This window comes from Bos grunniens, chromosome 23 (genome assembly GCF_055505025.1).
Source record: "Bos grunniens cultivar Pamir isolate PY7600 chromosome 23, Bosgru_T2T1.0, whole genome shotgun sequence".
In the NCBI taxonomy this organism is placed as follows: Eukaryota; Metazoa; Chordata; class Mammalia; order Artiodactyla; family Bovidae; genus Bos; species Bos grunniens.
The window spans coordinates 29,739,733-29,759,779 of record NC_141187.1 but is presented as its reverse complement, the minus strand read 5'-3'; the positions used below and the strand labels follow the sequence as shown (position 1 = coordinate 29,759,779).

The 20,047-nt window shown below is 50.2% G+C and overlaps 2 protein-coding genes across 27 annotated transcripts; both read right to left on the bottom strand.

The window, feature by feature from the left end:
• Window positions 1-63: 63 nt before the first annotated feature.
• On the bottom strand, window positions 64-3,066 carry NRM (nurim). Of its 2 annotated transcripts, XM_086369614.1 has the most exons (4): window positions 2,768-3,066; window positions 2,008-2,204; window positions 1,228-1,404; window positions 64-900 (listed from the first exon to the last, which is right to left on the bottom strand). In XM_086369614.1, the coding sequence occupies exons 1-4, from the start codon at window positions 2,898-2,900 to the stop codon at window positions 619-621; spliced, it is 789 nt and encodes a 262-aa protein (XP_086225740.1). In that variant the 5' UTR covers window positions 2,901-3,066; the 3' UTR covers window positions 64-618. The 2 variants fall into 2 exon arrangements, with proteins under 2 accessions (XP_086225740.1, XP_086225741.1); XM_086369615.1 differs by lacking the exon at window positions 2,008-2,204.
• Window positions 3,067-5,634: 2,568 nt separating this feature from the next.
• MDC1 (mediator of DNA damage checkpoint 1) lies at window positions 5,635-19,029 on the bottom strand. Of its 25 annotated transcripts, none has more exons than XM_086369507.1 (16): window positions 18,622-18,826; window positions 18,315-18,459; window positions 16,649-16,790; window positions 15,374-15,754; window positions 15,219-15,288; window positions 13,491-14,923; window positions 12,644-12,709; window positions 12,386-12,478; window positions 11,101-11,898; window positions 10,950-10,993; window positions 8,409-10,454; window positions 8,205-8,324; window positions 7,902-8,084; window positions 7,558-7,683; window positions 7,354-7,464; window positions 5,635-6,420 (listed from the first exon to the last, which is right to left on the bottom strand). In XM_086369507.1, the coding sequence occupies exons 3-16, from the start codon at window positions 16,785-16,787 to the stop codon at window positions 6,253-6,255; spliced, it is 5,778 nt and encodes a 1,925-aa protein (XP_086225633.1). In that variant the 5' UTR covers window positions 16,788-16,790; window positions 18,315-18,459; window positions 18,622-18,826; the 3' UTR covers window positions 5,635-6,252. The 25 variants fall into 25 exon arrangements, with proteins under 25 accessions (XP_086225633.1, XP_086225641.1, XP_086225647.1 ...); XM_086369515.1 differs by having other exon boundaries at window positions 11,677-11,898; XM_086369521.1 differs by having other exon boundaries at window positions 14,253-14,923.
• Window positions 19,030-20,047: the final 1,018 nt, after the last annotated feature.

Here is a 20,047-nt window from a genome sequence, read left to right as displayed (position 1 = left end):
AATGTAACTCGCCTTTCCCAGAGCCAGCCCTGCAGCTTTGAGAGACACTGACAGACTGCATTCTACACGTAGAAAAACCAGACTGAATTTTATTTTCCTGTAGCGCGAGTTCCTCGGGAGAGCAGGGAGCCTTTAGTCACCTTAGCTAAGAGCGGGAGAAACCGCTCAACTAGGTTCAGGAGGATGGAGCCTAGGGGCGGGGCCTAGGGACCTGGAACGGCCAGACAGTGGGCCTTGGTCCAGCTCCTGGGAGGGAGCTAGACGTGGAGAAAGGATCCCTGAGGCGCAGAGGGTAGTAACAGGGCTAAGGGAGTGGTCAAGCCAGACTCTTCTCTTGGTGAGGAAATTGTTAATGGAGGGTCAAGCCCTGAACTGTAAGTAGAGGGATAAGTTCCCAGCCACTCCTTCCTGGCTGGTGAGAAGTGGCCCTTGGAGTCCAATGGCTGAAATTCAGTATGGAGCTGGAACCAAGGAGTGGAGGCTCAAGCAAGGAAAGGGACCACTCCTTCAGTCCATTGATTTGGGCCTCTGGTCTGAAGCAGTCAAGGCCTGGATGTTAAGGGAATTTGGGATAGGAGGGAGAGAGGAAGTACAGGGCTTGCAACCAGGGTTAACCCCTTACTCAGCCTCCCCATCCTGGGGCCGGGAGAGCAGGTGGAGTTTTCTTTGTAGCTGGGCCCGGAGGTAGCGGAGATCATGCTGGTCCAGTCCGTGAGCCAGGCCCAGGTAGAGGGTAAGGAGGAGAGCAAGGAGCAGGCGGTCAGTGCCCAGGGTGGGTACCACCCATAGCACAGTCAGCAGCTCCACGCACACTGGATGGCGCAGGTGGGAGAAGAGTCTCAGAGCCCGGGGCGACTTCAGGGCCAGAGGCTCGCCCAGCCCCAGCACATGGTAGTACACCTAGCAGAGGGAGAATGGCTTAGAAATGGAGTCAAGCCCTTGTCACAACTTAACTGCCTCTTTCCTCCCCTTCTGGGCACCCTCCTTCTATGACAGGCTCAGGAACCACCCTTCTGAGACTGGGGGTCCCTGACCCTCATCTCTGGCCCATGAACCTTCCCAGGCCCAAGAAGCCCATGATTCCTAGCCTTTGGGGGAGGGCCGGGGGGAGACTATCTTATAAGAAAGGGAGGTGGAAGACAATGGGAGGCAGAGGGACATCCTTGGAGGGGAAAGAGGTATTCTAGAAAGGATCAAATGTCTTGGGTATGGATCTGGGAGCCTCACCTGTTTCAGGCCCATGAGCTCTGCATAGTCGAAGACAAGAAGGATGCTGAAGATGAGGAGCCAGGAAATGACATGGAGGACAAAGCAGAGGAGGGGCACCCAAGTGGCCCACGGCTCAGTCCGAGTCTCCCACAACACAGGACCCCTGGGCACGGGCTCCCAGTACCGCATCACCAGCTGAGAAAGGAAGAGGGACTGGGTTTTCCAGCAGCCCACCCTTGACAGACCCAGACCCAGGGGCTGCCCCCAGTCCAGGCTGGCCGGCTGTTCTCCCCACCTCTATCATGAGCATGTTCACCATGTGGAGGGTGCTGGGTGGGGTCCTAAGGATGTAAGAATGACATGTCTCTACTCTGAGGACTTAGAGAATGGATGAGAGTGACCAGATAGGCACGCACACTAGTCTATGCCAAGCACCCACTGAGAAGACAGGTGAGTACTAACTGGGAAGCTTTCTCTTGAGATCTAGGGAAGTGCTTTTGAAGAAAGGATAAGACTGAAGAGGTGTTAACAAGGCACTCTCAAGCGGGACAACATGAACAAAGTTGCAAAGGTGAGAATGCACACATCGTGCCCAGTGGATAACAAGCAGTACATACTTCTTAATAAAAAACAGAATGTGTGCTGTGAAAGAATGGGAGCTGAGATTAGTCCTGAACACCCTCAGTTCTCCTCCTAAACCCACACTTTATCCAAAGCCTGAGGTTCTTGCAGCTCCAATCAATGACATCCTTCACACATGCTGTTTCCCTTGAGGACTCAGCTGCTAGGGCTTCATACCTGCAAGGCCAGGGCAGTGCATGCCACGTACAGTGACCTCTGAAGGACCCCAAAGTACCGGGACATCCATTCCTTCACGGTCTCAGTTGCCATGAGGCTGTGCTGCCCCACAAACAGTAACAGGAGCCCCAGATCCCAAACCAGCGGGACAAGGATGCTTTGGTCCTGCAGGGCAGCCAGCCATCCCTGGCGGGCATCTAGCGGGAGTTGGAAAAAGGTACAAAAGATCAAGAAGACTGTGGGAAACACTGTCTACCTTCATCTCCTCCTGGGGACCCCAGGCCATGTCCCTTAATGCTTTCAAGAGCCCTATCGCTTCCTCTCTAGGCTTTGCCCACCTCATTTTGCTATTCCCTGTTTCTCCCCTTTTCCCCATGCTTCTTTCAGAGCTGGGGAAGAACATTCCTGTTGGGCAGTCACGAAAGGCATGGCTGGAGTGCCCTTCTTGTTTCAGTTCTCCAAATGCTCCCTCTTTGTAACACCCTCTATAGTCCTCTCTAAGAAGCACTTTTCTGAGAATATTCTGTTCATTGCCCTTTCCCTCCCTCTCGGTTCTCACTCTCCCGCCTCTCCAAACCGCTAATCCCAGAGTTCCTAATTTAGCCCTCCAGTCTCCTCGGCCTTGTCTCGGCGGCTTTCAAGGCTCTAGTTCCCTCTCCAGGACTTCCCCTGTCATTTGTCTCCAAGCCCCGCCCCACGCTCCCTCTGCTCCGGCTCCACCTCCCTACCCTAGAGCTCATCCTCCGTCCCTCCCGCTCACCTGGACTGCCAGACTCCGAGATTCTTCCAAGAAGTGGCCGAAGGGAGGTAAAGCGTACGAACTCCACTCCAGTGCCAAAGGCCAGGATGAAAGAGGCGAGGGCAGCAGGGATCAGGAGCAGTGCAGGGGCCATGGCGAGAAGTGGAGGGGTGGGGAAAGGGGCGGGTTTGGGATTCCCGCGGCCGCAGGCTCCGCCCCGGCCCCGCCCCCAGCCTGGAACCCTTCCTGGCGTGGGGCGGGGCTCCCGCGCGCCTGCGCCGGGTTTCCGGCCGGTGCGCGCAGCTCGCTCACACCCAGCTGCGGAGCAGCTCCTCTGGGTTCCTTTCCCCACCCGACGATCTCCGCGTCACAGAAGGGAGTGTTAGAATCCTGAGTAAGGGATGAAAAGGGCAGAGGTTGTGCAGTCACTCACGTGGGTTGAATCGCAGCTGGGTTACTTTTCTCATTCAAAATGAAGACTATTTCCCTCTTGCGGGGTTCTTGCAGAAATAGCATTATGAACCAACCCCCTTTCCTTTAACAGCTTTGACTTGAAAACAGCCAGAGTCAGAGGTTACAAAGCCTCAGTTAACACTTTAGTAATGAGCGGTGAGAGAACGGAAGACTGTTGACCTAGGCTGAGAACCCAAAGCTCTGAATCACCGATTGCAGCTTGTTAGGTGAAAAAGAGTGACTATTTTACCACAAATTAATGCTTATTCTGTAATGTGTTATAAAGTTGCCTCTCCACTTGCCAAGGGCAGAGAACTTGTCTGTAACACTGAAAGACTGGGTCTAATAATGCCAAAGGTGGCTGTTTTGTAACCATGAGTGTAACAATGTTAAAATATTTGTGATAGAAAACTTTGTTATAGTTGTAAATTTTGTAGTAGGTTAAACTTGTGATAATTAACTACCTATGACTTTAGTCTGAAACCTCATTAGTTTGACTCCACTTACTAGTCAGAAAGCACTAAGATCTTTTGTCCAAAATGTTTTCCTACAGATCTATTTGTAATACCTACGGACGAACATTCACATCTAAAAATCAAAATAAAAGCAAGGTTTTTCTCCACTAAATATCATGTAGCTAAGGACCTAGGCATAAGCTAGTAAGGACCTTAGAGATCGTTAAGCTAATTCTTTCAGATGATAGACGAAACATAGGCCTAAAGAGATAAAGAAAATTTCCTAAGATAAGGAACTGCTAGTCCTGTGGGCTCAGGGATGACAAAATTGCCCAACAGCATGCCACAGGCTCTACATTCCTTTCCACTCCCAGACTCAATACTCCCATTCTCCTCTGAATCAAAGCTGTTGTGAACTGTGCTACCAGACAGCACGTTTCCCTCCTGATTCACTCTCCATCCTGCTTTCTGCCTCCGGAAGCTGTCCTGAATGTACCTCATCAAAGAACATCACAGCTTTAGAGGGAAGCCTCTCTATATAACTGTTCTGTCTTGGCAAACCTTTTGGGTTCACAGGTGGTCACAACAGACCTGTGGGTACTGGGATACTGCAATATTCTTTGTGATTGCTCTACACTCTGCCTCCTAATTTTCACTTCATTAAACGCTCTCCAAATTATCTTGACTGTGCCGTTTGTTGTTAGGATCCTGATGGATTGACATTACACGATGTACTACGTATGAGCTGTAGGATTCATTGGCAGTGTAAGAAAAGATGTCTTCTCTAGAAATTTGAATTGGGGCACTTAAATGTTACCAGTCATAAGTGGATGTGCACATAAGTGGTAAGCGGGGCTATAGAGGCAGCAGGTGCTGTAAGAAATCCAGAACCTCAAGGACTCAGACAGCAGCAGACAATACAGGCCTTTGGGTAGGGCAAGGGGACTACTATTTATCTAGGTCCTACTGTGGGCCACACCCACAATGGCTGTGCTTAATATATAGTGAGGTTGGGTATGTTTAATTTTTTTAATTTATGTTTTATTTGGCCAGCAGCATGTGGGATCTTAGTCCCCTGACCAGGGATCGAACCCATGCCCCCTGCATTGAGAACACAGGGTCTTAACCACTGGGCCACCACAGAAGTCGCAAGATTGGATATGTTTAAAAGCTAGCACAGTGTTTGGCAAAGCTAATGCTGTTTCTACTACACCAAAGTTTTCCAAACTTAAGTATAACTTAACTTGCAGAAAAGTGCACAAAACCAATCTATTTTTTTTAATCGAAGTGAAATTCACATAACATAAAATTAATCATTTTAAAGAGAACAGTCCAGTGGCATTTAGTACATTCATAATGTATGCATCCACCACCTCTATCTAGTTCCAAAGCATTTTCTCTTCACCCCAAAATAAAACCATGAACCTGTTAAGCAATTACTCCCCATCTTCTCTCCCCGAAAGCCCTTGACAAGCACTGCCTACTGTCTCTATGGACTTACCTATTCTGTGTATTTCCAACAGGTGGAATCATACAATGTGACTTTTTGTGTCTGACTTCTTTAACTTAGCATGCTTTTGAGGTTCATCCTCAAAATACTGTAGCACAATTAGTACCTCATCTCCTTTTATGACTGAATATAATACTCCATTGTATGGATATGCCACAATTTGTTTATCCATTCATCTGCTGATGAACATTTGTGCTTTCATCTTTCGGCTCTTGCGAAAGTGTTGATATGAACATTTGTGCAGATGTATTTGTTTGAACATCTGTTTTAATTCTTTTGGCTGTGTATCTATGAGAATTGCTGGATCATATGGTAATTCTATATTTAACTTTTGAGAAACTGTCAAACTGCTTACCACAGTGGATGAATCACTTTACATTCCCATGAGCAATGCATATGGGTTCTAATTTCCTCAAATCCTTATAATCAACCAACTTTTAAGATTTACAAAATAAAACTGCACTACACCATAAGGCACAGAGTGAATATTTATTTATCACAGACATTAAGCCTAGGCTTTAAATTTATAAATACTAGAAAAGCAAGCCAAAAAAAAAAGAGATAAATTGCAGAGATTAGCTCAATGTCAAAGCTAAAGGATGCTTCTAACAAGATGGGGTAAGGAGAAAGGAAAATATTTTAGGGACGTTCCATAACTCCACCCTCAAACTTACTCACTCCAAGCATCTTTTCAAGTTCCTGACACTAAAATTGTTTTCACTATCTTGTACAGGATGAGTAAGAATCCCAGAAAGAAAAGATGAGGAGAAGTAAATGGCTTCCAAACAGGAGGCAGGACACTGTGTGTGCCACAAAGCAATCGGTACATCCGGCCAGCTAAATATGAGCAGTGACTTAAGATATCTGAGCCTGGGACTGGCCAATTTTAAATGGCCATTTAAGAAAACCCATGGCTCCCAATCTCCCTATCTTTGTTTACCAAAAGGCCTGTTTTGGCCCCACGGATGTTCCAAGACAAATCAGATCAGACACCCCAATCTTTTCTAAAGCCCTAAGTTCTTTCTTCTGAATATTTCTAACATTTTCTGTATTGGTCCGGGAGGGAAAAGGGTACCAGGGTGGGGTTTTCAGGTGGATGACATTTCCACAGTGGAGAAGGCAAAGGCCTCTGGCTTGACTTCCTGCTTTAGTACTCCCGTCAGCAGGAACTCGGGTGAGAGGACAGGCAGCCCAACCCGATATGGAACGGCACATCGAGGGAAGTCCTGGGAACATGTGATCACGACCCTCTGAGGCTGGAGAAAGACAAAGAGCGAAAAGAGAAAGTCAGGGGTGAAAAAGAATCCAAGAAATAGGTTCAGGACTCATTGATCACTCTGAGCATCACTAAGATAATACCTCCTGATGGGAAGTCACATGGCACACACTGTCTACGCAGAACTCTTGCCAGAAAGTTGAACCTGAATTTGTTCAAGCTTTTTAAATGAACTATGATTTATAGGAAATACAGAAGATAGAAAAACAAGGTAAATGATATAACAAGAGAGCAAACAGAAAAATCCAGACCATGAGACATCCTAAAGGAAAACTGACCTAGTTTCTGCCAGAAGTCAGTTGCAGAAAAAAGGCTGGGTGGGTTGGGGTGGATGCTCTAGACTAAAAGTGAATTAAGAGATACAGCAATTGTGGCAATACATGGACTTTGCTTGAATCCTTACTTGAACTGTAAAAAGACACTTTCAGATGACTGGAGAAATTTGATTAATGGACTATGAAAGTGACAGAAAACAACTTAATTTTGTTATTGACTAAAAGCGACATGTGATTGATTATACAGAAATGTGCCTATTTCTTACAAATGTATATTTTAAGTATGTAGGAAAAAATAATAATGATGTTTACAGATTCCCTTAACAACCTCAGCGAACAAAATGAAAAAAAAAGAAAAAAAGGGAATGACAGAGCAAATGCAGCAACATCTAAATTAGTCTGTTGAATCTGAGTGATTGGTATACGGAGGTTCGCTGCATTGTTCCCTTTGTGTACATTTGAAAAGACTGTAACTATAAAAAAAACCAGCAGACCTCTTCCCTCTTCTCCACCCGTTTCTTGTACCACAGGACTTCCCCAGCCTCTCACTGCTCCGTGCTGCCAGCTGCACCTCCATTTCTCCTCTCACCTGTACCCATTCTAGCCACCTCTCTAGACCCTCAGCACACCACCCCTACCTTGTAGGACCGGGGCATGCTGGGCAGGATGGCGCCTCCACAGCAGTTGATGATTTCTCCCATCTGAGGTGGCGGTGGCTGGACTCCGGGGGTCACGTGAATCTCATAGCCCTAGGAGGGAGGAAACAGTGGAGACAGTAGATTCTCTGAGAGGCTGTGGACGGCTGGGAAATGGCTGAACCGGGGGTCAGAAGACAGCCTCACCTCCAGCAGCCTTCGCTCCCGAGCTCGGCTCAGGGCCTCCCGAAGGCTGAAGCCGAAGTTCTTCTCCTGCTCAGGATCAGTCACCAAATATTCGTCCGGGGGCAAGAAGCAGCCTGCCTTGCGGGACTAAGGACGGTAAAGGTCAGCACCAAAGCTCAGCCCAGCCCTTCACCCAGCTCTTCTGTATAGAGTTTACAATAGGGAGCTCAGGGAATGAAGCCTTCTGCTTCACTAACCTCATCTTCCTGTAGCCACGCTCCTCCCACCACTTCTTAAAGCCTCACCTGAGCAGCCTTCTCCTGTCACTGTCTCTGCGAGTCTGTCACCATCTCCTGGCTTCTCACCTCATGCAGCCAGGCCAGGGAGAGGATGGGGATGCCCCGGCCCAGGGCACACAGAAACTTGACCGTACGGCGGATCCGATCAGTCACCAGGTGAGAAGCCTCAGCCACTGAGCTGGCCAGACTGCCCCCCAGGGCCAGCACCGTCCTCTCTCCGCGAGCATCCACCACGCCCGTGAAGAGCACCTGTGAAGGGGGTTAGCCTGAGCTGGTACAGCAACCAGCTCCTCCCTCAAATCCCCTGGGTCTCCTTCCGTCCTCCCACATCTCCACCTCCCATGAGGCCCCGTGGCCCGTCTCCTCTACTTTGGGGGCCGTGGACTCCTGGACAGGTTTGGTCCGTCGCAGGCTACGGCTCGGTCTTCCCTGGGACTCTTCCTCTGTCTGCTCTCTCCTTCTCTTGCCTGGACCTGGAATCACTACACCCTGGGGGATTGAGAGAGAACTTGGTGGAAGTTTCCGAGCCCCCAGGCCCTTTCCTAACTTCGTGGCCCCAAGCCCTCTCCTTACCTCTTCCTTCCTCGGCCTTACTGCTGGATTTTCTTCTTCCTTAAGGGATGCTGCCTTCTGAGGGACTCTCCCTCTCTGGAGCCGTTTTTGAAGTGGAGGTGAATGTGCAGTAGCTGAAGGCCTCTTGCGGTTTTGAGAGGCCCTAGGCTGGGGCTCTGGGGTGAAGCCTGACCCATCAGCTGCCTCCTCCTTTGGCATCTGGGGAGTGTGAGGCGGTGCCTCAGGGAGCTGGGCAAAGGCAGGCTCAGGAATGGTGCTAAGGGGCTTGGCTGCCTTCATTGCCCCATGTGTTTGGTTCCTTGAGGAGCGGGAGTTAGGTTCAGGGGGTGTGGTGCAGGGCTCATGAACATGAGCTGTGGGAGACCCATGTTTCCTAGTGGCCCTCGGCCTCAGGCTGCAGTTGACTTCGGGGATGGGGTCAGGGGAAAGAGGCTGTTCTGAGCGGACTGGAGACTGGAATTCAGGGGTAGTAGGAACCAGCACAGCACTTGCTGTAGAAGCCCTTCGTGTCCTGCTTGGACCACCCTGAGCTATGACCTTGGGAGTGACAGGCTGGTCTGTGGGGGAGGAAGGTTTGAGGTCAGGGGCTGTGGGTTCAGTTGGCTGGGATGTCTTGACAGAGGACCTATGTGTTTGGCTCTGAGTGGCCTGAGATGTGGGTTCAGGAGCGACAGACTGGTCTTTAGAAGTAGAAGGCTGAGGTTCAGGGACTGTGGGGACAACTGGTTCCGGGGTCTTGACAGAAGACCTATGTCTTCTACACTGAGTGGCCCAAGGACCAACAGGCTGGTCTGCAGGGGCAGAAGGCTGGAGCTCAGAGGCTGTGGGAACAACTGGTTCAGGAGTCTTGGCAGACGACCTACGTGTCCTGCCTCGAGGGGCCCGAGATGGGCGTTTGGGGGTGACAAGCTGGTCTGTGGAGGTGGAAGGCTGGAGCTCAGGTGTTGTGGTGGTAACTGGATCAGGGGTTTTGACAGAGGATCTCTGTGCCCTGCCCCGAGTAGCCCTAGATGTGAGCTCAGGAGTGATAGGCTGGTCTGTGAGGGCAGAAGGCTGGAGCTCAGAGGCTGTGGAGACAACTGGTTCAGGAGTCTTGGTGGAAGACCTAGGTGTCCTGCCTCGAGAGGCCCGAGACGTGGGTTTGGGGGTGACAGGCTGGTCTGTGGAAGTGGAAGGCTGGGGCTTGGGGGCTGTGGACGTATCTGGTTTGGAAGTCTTGATAGAAGACCTCTGTGTCCTGCCCCGAGTGGCTCTAGATGTGAGCTCAGGAGCAACAGGCTGGTCTTTAGGGGCAGCAGGCTGGAGCTCAGAGGCTGTGGGGACAGCTGGTTCAGGAGTCTTGGCAGAAGACTTAGGTGTCCTGCCCCGAGGGGCCTGAGATGTGGGCTTGGGGGTGACAGGCTGGTCTGTGGAAGTGGAAGGCTGGGGCTTGGGTGTTGTGGAGTTATCTGGTTTGGGAGTCTTGACAGAAGACCTCTGTGCCCTGCCCCGAGTGGCCTTAGCTGTGAGCTCAGGGGCAATAGGCTGGTCTATGCGGACACTGGGTTCAGGGGTTTTGACAGAAGATCTCTGTGCCCTGCCCCGAGGGGCCCCAAGTGTGGGCTTAGGGGTGACAGGCTGGTCTGTGGAGGTGGACGGCTGCAGTGCAAGGGCTGTGGGGACAACTGATGAGGCAGTTACATCAAAGGAACTATGTGTCCCGCTCCCAGAGACCCCAGATGTGGGTTCAAGGGCAATAGGTTGGCCTGTGGGGGTGGCAGGGTGGGGCTCAAGGGGTAGAGAAGAAACTGGAGAGGACCCCTGGGGCCTGACTTTGGGTTCTGGGTGGACAGAGTTCAGCTCTGAGGAGAAGGGAGTCTCTGGAGCTTCCTGACTCTCATTTCGTCTGGTCCTGGGAATAGGCAGTTCTAAAGGAGCTGGAGAGGGAAAAAGGAGGGACTGAGGTGCGGGATGTTTTTGGATCTGAGAGATGAGGGAGTTTGGGAGTGCGGCTGAGGCTTCAGGCGCTGCAGGAGGCAGACAAGCATCTGGGGATTCCTGATCACCCTGGGGAGAAAGAGAAGCCCGTGAGGAAGAGGCAGAGAGAAGGGAGAGAGGACTTGGATAGTGTTCTCAATACTTGTTCAGACAGTGTGCTCATGGCACTTCTCTTTCTGTCTGTTCCATTAGACTGGAATTAGAATTCGAATTTTATTAGTTCCATTAGAACTGGAATTTCCTCTTTCCCAAAGACCTCGCCCCAAAAGGCCATATATGGACAATAGTAATAAAGAGGATGGTTGGGAGAAAAAAGGGAGGGAAGGGACATGAAAAAAGGAACGTTCTGAGACGGGTAGAGGGAGACAGAACTTGGGAAATAGATATGGAAAATAACAGGTGTCAAGTTAGACAGACAGAAGCTAACTAAGGAGCAGTGAAAATGGAAGAAAAGTAAGAAGAAAAGGAAAGGAGTAGATGAAAGCAAGGTCAGGGGAAGGGGCCGTGCAGGCAATGTAGAGATGACCTGTGGAGTGGGGTGGGGGTAGAGACAGCAGTTCTCACCCTGGAAGCCTTCTCAGCAGGTGGCATCTCGAAATTCAAGTCACCTGGACAGAGGGAAAGACAAACAGCTGAGGTCTAAGCAGTGAGTCACCTAGGAGTCAATTATCATAGGGATGTGAACCACTTTGGGCTCCCCTCTACCTTCACTTACCTCTCTGCTGCCTCCTGGGGCTCCCTGGGGCTCCCCTTCCTCCACCTGCCTGGCTCCCAGAAGCTACTGGATCTGAAGTAAATCCCTGAAGGTCTCCTGCCCCTGCTCCAGGCTCTGATGGCGGACCAGAGGCTTGGACTTTCTGGTCCTGGCCCCCTGCCTCTGTCTCCCTCATCTGTGGGCCTCTGTCCAGTAGCTCTTGGGGTCCCTTGACTTCTAACCCACCTACCTCACTCTCTCTCTCTGCTACCAGTTTCCCTGCTTCACTCTCAAATATTTCCCCTGCGAGAGTCTGCTTTTCTCTCTCTTTCTCCTGTGTTTCCTTGGGTGTCTCAGTTTCTAACTTTACAATCTCCATTCCCCTTCCAGTACTTGCACTTTTCACTGTTTTGTCAGATTCTTGGCTCTGAGTATCTCTAGCTAACACCTGATTTTGTTCTCTACCCTGTATCCCCCCGATTAATTCTTCCTCTCCCGTCACATCTTCCCTCTCTCCTTCCGAGGGCAGTTTCTTGGTTTCATTCTGCGGTGGCCCTCCCTCAGGGATCACCCTCTCTGCTGTTTCTCTTTGGGTACCCATGTCTTTCTCCACAGTCTGCATCCCTCTGCCTTCCATCCCCAGTGCTTCTGCATGGACTGGGCTCTCTGGATGTTGCTCTTGCTGTGCTGTCCTAGATGGAGGGGGGCAAGATGCACGGGTGTCAAGGAGGGTGACAGCGGTTTGGGTCTCGGAGGCCTCATACTCTCTCGGACAGAATGGCTGTGTCGCCAAGACCTCCCATGCCTCATTCAGGGAACCTGGAAGCAGAGTCAGAGAGAGAGGGATGCAGGTTGAAGAGGTAACAGCTTGAGAAAAGATTAAGACAAATTCATGCATAATAAATTTAAGTGAGTTATTAAAGGAAAGCTGGGAATAAGGAAGAGAGCCATAACATTTCACTGGTGGTCCAGTGGCTAAGACTCTGAGCTCCCAATGTAGAAGGACCAGGCTTGATCCCTGGTCGGGGAACTAGATCCCACATGCCACAAGTAAAGAGTCCTCGTGCTGCAACTAAAGATCCTGTGTGCCGCCGCTAAGACCCAGTGCAACCAAATACATAAATTAAGATAAACTTAAACTAGTTGCTAGAGTAGTTGCTCTCTGGGTCTGACTTAATGTAGCGTTCTTTTCTGACGAGATGGAGGAACATCAGCAAAAAAATGTCAAAGGCTATAAAGACAGGTACAGAGAGGGGAAATACGGATGCCAAGTTGAGGGCACGGAAGAGGCGTGAGTTTCTCATACCTGTGGCCTGGGAGCTGCAACAGGAAGGGCCAGGCTCTTGGGGCAGAGTAAACAGGAAGGCCTGGGTGGGCTCATCCTCCATGCTGGGGGCTGCTGCACAAAAAAGCATGGCCTGAGCACTGCCTCTCCACAGAACTCTGAGGGCCCATTCCCAGTCTTCTACGCTGCCCATGCCAGCCTTGACATCCTTCAAGGACCACCAGTCTAATCTCCCAGCTCCTGCTTGTACCAGTATCCACACAACACAGATGGCCTCACCTTCCAGGCTCTGATTCTCTCTGTCTGCAAAGCACTGGGTAGCTGGTAGGTCCAGATCTTCAGAATCTGGTGGGGAGGAATGCAGGATAATTAAAAAACCGAGGTGATCCTAACTCCTTTTTTATAGTTCTCTCCACAGCCCCAATCCTATGCAATAGCTTGAATCTGTGTCTCCCCAAAAATTATGTTGAAACCTAATTTCCAATGTGAGGGCATTAGGAGGTGATTGGGAGGTGACTAGGTCATGAGGGCGCAGCCTGCAATGAATGGTATTAGTGCAGGCTCAGCCGGGGCTCAGTGATAAAGAATCTGCCTGCCAATGCAGAAGACACAGGTTCAAGCCCTGATCCAGGAAGATCCCACATACCCTGGAGCAACTAAGCCTGTGTGCCACAACTACTGAGCCTGAGCTCTAGAGCCCGTACTCAACAAGAGAAACCGCTGCAATGAGAAGTCAGTGTACTACAACTAGAGAGCAGCCTTGGCTCCACATAACTAGAGAAAAGCCAGCGCAGCAAAGAAGACCCAGAACAGCCAAAAATAAAGTCATTTAGAAAAAATGAGAGAAAGACTCCAGAAAGCTCCCTTGGGCCCTTTTGCCATGTGAAGACATAACGAGAAGACGGCTATCTGTAAGAAGGAAGCAGGGCCTCGTCAGACACTGAATCTGCTGGTGTCTTGATCTTAGACTTCCCAGCCTTTAGAACTGTGAAAAATAAACTTGTTGTTTATAAGCTACCCAGTCTATGGTCTTTTGTTATAGCAGCTCACATGAACTAAGATATGCTAGAAGCTAGAAGCATTCTTTATCGCAGGCCTCCAAGGAGGAAGAAAGGCCAGCACTTACCATGGAGGCTCTCTCCAGAGTCTGTGGCCCTATTCCCATGTGGTTCTTTCTCCCTTCCTGTGGTGGTCTGGGCCCCCTCTCTCTGTGGCTGGGGCTCCCGTGGAGTGCCTGTATCCACCACCGGATTTGCTAGGTTTTCCCTTGAGACCGGGAGAAGGTCCTGCTCCCCTGGTGCCATGGATGACCCACCCTGGGTCCTGGTGGCAAGTGTTCTGTCCTGTTCAGGAATGGCTGCGGCCCACGTGGTCCCAGCATCTTTTTCCGCCGGAAGCTGGCTCTTTCTGACACCAGCTGCTGCTGAGGATGTGTTCTCCGCATCCAGCTCACAGTCCCCAGCTAGAGGAGGCCGGGCTTCCTCTAGACGCAGCACGGGGAGCTGTGCCGGGCCCCCTTCTGCCTCCGCATCGGTGTGATGTGTCCACACTATGCCTTGTACCTGATGTTTCTCCGGAAGTGCAACAGCTGGCCCCAGTGGGACCTCGTCCTCCACTTGTGCAGAGGCCTGGCTTCTCTCCAGGTGGACCCCCGGAGAGCTCTCATCTTTCTTCCCCTCTGTATCACTGTCCCTGGGAGGATGCTGGCTCTTTTTTGAATATTCCCTGTCCATGTGACCCTTGGGAACCATTCCCCTCCTTCCCACTGGGAGCCCCTCTTCCTCCACATCTGTGTCACTGTCTCCCCTAGCAGAGGCCTGGCTTCGCTCCAGAAGGGCCACTGGTTGGGCCCTGTCCTCTTCTGCATCTGGATCTCGGTTCCACTTACCAGCCTGGCTCTCTCTTAGACGTGCCAGTGTCAGTGCTGCCGAGACTTCTTCCTCATCGTCTGTATTGCTGTCGATCACCATGGAGGCTTGGCTTCTGTCCAGGGGGGCCTCTCCCTCCTCTATATCTGTATCACCATCAGCTGGGCTCTCCTGCCGACATGCCACACCAGGTGCCTGGGGGCTCTGTGTACCAGCTTCGTGGAAGATCTGCCTCTCCTTCATGGGAACCACTGCTGGGGCAGCAGGGATCCCCTTGTCCTCCCCATCAGTATCACTGTCTATGAAGTTACAAGACCAGGCCCTTTTCGGACGGACCCCAGCAAGCCTTCTTGGAGGCCCACTCTCATCACTCACATCTGTGTCACTGTCCTCCCCAGAAGGCTGGCTCCTCTCCAGAATCACTCCAGTCGGAACCACCCCATTCTTCACATCCCTCTCGATTTCTGTGTCCCTGTTCCTCTCCTTCACGGAACACTGATCCTTCTCAATCTGGATTTCGGCTGTGACAGGTTTAGGCTGTTCTGTCTCTGCAGCGGTACCTCTTCTGGGAGCTGAAGAGGCCTCCCCTGCTCCTGATTCCTGACTTTCTTCCTCATCTGTGTCGCTGTTCAAGTTGAAGGCAGAAGGTGGCCCGGGCCCATCTGGGGCAGGGGAAGGCCCTTCTTCATCACTGTGAAGGGAAGAGAAGAGAAGAAACCTATAGAATCGATTCCCCCAGAAGGGATATTCCATTCAAGTAGAAACTCCTTGAGAGCAGACTCAAGGTAGTACTTGCTGTTCTGTCTCTAGTAATTAGTTCTCTAGTTGGCACATGAGACGCTCAGTAAAAATTCAGTTAAGTGAAGGAGTATGTGTGGTTCCCCAGCCCAGACTTTGATGGTAATTAGCTCTCCCAGAGATGGCTCCTCCAGCCCCTGCTTCCTCATCCACTTGAAGACTCAGATGCCTGGCCCTTTGACACTCACCTCTCTGGAACAACTGTTGCCAAAGAGGAGGTCCTTGGTCCTTTCACCACACACTTGTCCAAAAGGGAATCTGTCATGAGTAGAAAGGAGTAAGTGGAGAGCTTTACACTCACCGTCCCTGTCTCCTCACCCACCTTCCTGATACACAAACTTACCTACTTCTTCCTCTGAGTCCTCAGCCAACAGAAGCCTGGGGGGTTGAGTTCCTCCCTGTACCCTGGGTGTCTCCTCTACAGTTAGAGGGCCCCGAGAGACAAAAGGCCGGGGGACATCCAAGCGATGGTACTGGCAGGGCAAGTCAGCAAAGAGAATCAACTCCCGGTCCCGCAAACGATGACTCATCCCAGGGCCCAGGACCTTAGGAGGCCGCAGGATTTGAGTGCCATTGAGGCTCCCGCAATCCCGGAGGACAGGCGCCTTGTCCCAGGCAGAGATTTCAATCACTGCATGTTGTTTGGAGATTGATGAAAAGGGCAGGGCCACAGAGCAATCAGGCATTCGGCCTATCATGTTCTTCCCCAGGTAGAGTGGGAAGTCTAAGAATTAGAAAGGTAGGTGAGTCCCAAAGCCATAATCCTAACTTGCTATTAAGAAAAAAGTTTCTGTAAAGTTCCCCACGACTCACTCAAGGTCTCCCCCATGCATTAGAGAAATAAAAGGCCCTAGAGTAACTAGCTAATAAAGAATATATGCAATGCATTATTCATAGTGAGCATTCCATCCATCTACAATGGATTGTTTCTATTGTGGTAAAATATACAGAAAATTTGGGCTTCCCAGGTAGCTCAACTGGTAAAGAATCTCCCTGCAATGCAAGAGATGCCGGTTTGATCCCTGGGTCAGGAAGCTCCCCTTGAGAAGGGATAGACAACCCACTCCAGTATTCTTGGGCTTCCCTGGTGGCTCAGACTAGAAACAATCTGCCTGCAATGTGGGAGACCTGGGTTCGATGCCTGGGTTGGGACGATCCCCTGGAAGAGGGCATGGCAACCCACTCCAGTATTCTTGCCTGGAGAATCCCATGGACAAGAGTCTGGTGGGCTACAGTCTATGACAAAGAGTCAGACACGACTGAGCGACTAAGCACAGCACAGCATACATAAATTTACCGTTCAGCCAATTTTTAAATGTATAGCACAGTGACATCAAGTACATTCACACTGTTGTGCAAAACATCACCACCTTCCATTTCCAGACCTCACTGGATTTTTATCTGAATTCCTTCATCTTCTCCTAACAAAGTAAAATCATCCCCATGGAGTCCAGGTCTCTTGCCTAGAGCAATCAGATAATCATCCCCGCTTTTCCATCCCCAGTAAGACATTTTTTTCAGACCTCACAGATGCATATCTAAGCTTGCAACCATCCCATTACCTCCCCACAGAAATAAGAGGCCTATACCAGCACTTTAGCACGAAATTACTCCTGACCTTTTTCTGGTCCGTAGGAACTACTGAAGATACGCAGCTGCCCTAGGGGCTCCAAGCTACACCTCAGAGATTCACTGGGTCTCTCTTCAACCTCCTCCTCTTCTTCAACTTCCCAGTTTAAAATCTGGGTGTCTTCCATGATCTGGGAAAAAAACACATTATCCCTTCCTTCAGTGGCTCACATACACAGCCTCAGGGAGGAGACTGGTTACTGCAGTCTCCTGGATAGCTATGGAGGCTGGTGCTTCTCTTTCTGCCAATCATTCTGTTGTTATTTTTCTGACGCATTTAAGAAATATCTTTGACCATGACACAGAATAAGAAAGACATTTTACACAGTTCCAAGTACAGAAATATAAGGGTCTTCCCTGGTTGTCCAGTGGTTAAGACTCTGCACTTCCACTGCTGGGGGGGTGCAGGTTCCATCCCTGGTCAGGGAACTAAGATCCTGCATGGCCAAAAAACAAACAAAAAAAAACAACAACAACAAAATGAACAAACAAAAACTGAGTTGAGAGACTTCTCTGGTGGTCCAATGGCTAAGACTCTGTGCTCCCAATGCAGGGGGCCAGGGTGCAACGCCTGGTCAGGGAACTATATCCCACATGCCCCAACTAAGGCCACACAGCATGTGGGATCTTAGATCCCCAACCAGGGATTGATCCCCTGCCCTCTGTAGTGGAAGCACGGAGTCCTAACCACTGGACTGCCAGAAAATTCCTTATTTTACTTTCCATTTCTCAGATAAAGAAACTGCAACAGGGATGGATTAACAGATTTGTCTAATATCACTCAGATAATGGGCTTCCGTTGTGGCTCAGCTGGTAAAGAATCCGCCTGTAATACGGGAGACCTGGGTTCGACCCCTGGGTTGGGAAGATCCCCTGGAGAAGAGAAAGGCTACACACTCCAGTAATGTGGCCTGGAGAATTCCAGGGACTGTAGAGTCAGACAAGACTGAGTGACTTTCACTCAGATAATGTCTCTTCCTGTTTAATATTCTTTGATGGTTTTCCACATCCATAGGATAAAATAAATCTAAACTCCTTAGCAAGACCCTCAAAGATCAGAACCTCATCTCCTGAAATGTGTGTCCCACCGCCACCCCATCCAAGCCTGTGGTTCTTCAACATGGACCTTCTCCTTAATCTCTTAACACACTGTCCCTGTTGTCTCTCACATCTGCAGGCCTTAGCTAGCTCCTTAGGACGTTGCCCCTAGTGATCCAACTCCTATCCATCCTTTTAGCTCAAATGTCACTTTCGCAGCAAAGCCTTGCCTTTAGTCTTCTCTGTGTTCTGGTACTTTTCCCTATTACCCATGTATCCTAAGTGTTTCACGGTAGTGGGTGGACTTGTATTATCCTAATAGGTGTCACCATAGTGTAACTATTACATTCCATTTCTGCCTCACACATCCCCCTTGAGAACTGGACCAGTTAGAACTGTCTTTTCCCCCAAGGGTCCATCATGTTAATTCAACGGTAGTTACTGTGTACCAGATACCACAAGAGGTATTCCGAATACATTCATGAGCCAAACGTAAAATTAACTCTGCTCTCCTGATAAAATAATAAAATGAAAAGTCAAACTAGTATGGGTGGGAACTAAATTTGAAAGATGCTACCCTAAAGGGAAAATGTTGACAAGTAAGGAAAGTGGGACACCTCCACGGAGAAAGTGTTAACATCGTTTCATGATGGCGAAGTCAGCTGGCGCCCATGACCTTCGGCTCCAATCCAATGGGCCTTCATCTTTGATCTCGATCCCAAGGGTTCCCTCAGAGCCCAACCTCTCCCAGTGTCTTCATACCTAAACTCAGGGAGGGCCGTCAAGTGAAGATGAGGGTTATAATCCGAGAAGCAAATTTCCAAGAATCCTCCGCCCAGTCGTACCCAAGGCACGCCCCTCCCGCCCTCCGGGAGAACCAAGATGGCATCCGGGGAGTCGTGGGCCAGGCCCCCCAGAACTCACCTACTTTGAGTCCCCGCGCGCGCCACCAGTAACGGCTGCGACAGGGGCGGTGCCAGTGCCTGAGCGGGGAAGGGGCCGATTAGCTGATTGGCTGAAGCCTTTGTCTTTCTCGGCCCTGCGGCAAGCAGACGGAGCAATCCAACGCGGAGGCAAAGCCGGAGCCCCACCCGACCCGACCCGCCCCCTTACGGCTCAAAGGGGCGGCTTCTCCGGGGAGACTGAGATCCGTTGGGCGAGGCGGTAATCGGAAGCCGCGGAGGCGCACTGAATGGCGCACTTCGATTGGGCAGCTCCAAAGGGACAACCCACTGCGGTTTCACCACCCACTTCCCGCGTATATTTCCAAGTTGCGACCACAGAGTCTGGATGCCAGCAGCGGATAGAGGGGCTTATCACAGTCGTCGACCTAAGCATGTAGTGCGGCCAGAGCGCCTTCTCGGTCCTCCCAGAAATGGTGTCCGCTGACTCATGAGAAATATAAGGGTTGCGGGCTGCAGTCGTGGCTGAAGACTTCAGTTTGGAGAATAGCCCGTAGGCGTGGCGCTTGAGGACTCACTACAATGGAAGTTCATTTCCTTTTGATTTAACTCATCTAGAAGTCATGTCATTTCCTCCCTGAGAATCCATTCCTGATGGACACTTTGAGGTCATTTTCCTAGAGTAAAGATATCTAGGCAAACGGAGAGAACTCTTTTGTTAACCATATTAAAGGCTGACCGAGGTCTTTGAAGGGCTACAGAATGATAATTTTTATTTTGCTAAATTTCATACTAAGACAAGACAATTTCACAGGAATAATTTAGGAGGACCTTTTGCATTCGTATTCTCACTTCATTCTGACCAGAAATAAGAGTTCTGCGGAGTTAGCTTGCCTAGGCTCCTACGGCTATTGTTAGAGACAAATTGAAACAGTTTAATCGTGAATTCTGAACTCTCTTCACTACCACAAAATACATAACTACTTTCACTGTGATTGTGCCTTCAAACATGAACGTTTTAACTGGGTGCAAGTGAAGTCGCACAGTCTTGTCCGACTCTTTGCAACCCGATGGACTGTAGACTATCAGGCTCCTTTGTCCATGGGATTTTCCAGGCAATAGTACTGGAGTGTATTGCCATTTCCTTCTCCAGGGGATCTTCCAAACCCAGGGATTGAACCCGGGTCTCCCGCATTGTAGACAGATGCTTTACCGGTCTGAGCCACCAGGCAAGTCCTTTACTGGGTAGACGAGTCTTAGAGAAATTTATGTTCTTTTATTTAGAAGACGAGAAATGTGTGTTGAAGCCAGTGTGAATTGACACCTTGCTATCATCTAACCAAGTGCCTCTTAAGTAAACAGCCCTCTTGCCAATTCAGGAGATGCAGGAGACACGGGTTCGATCTCTGGGCCGGAAAGATTCCGTGTAGAAGGAAATGGCAACCAGC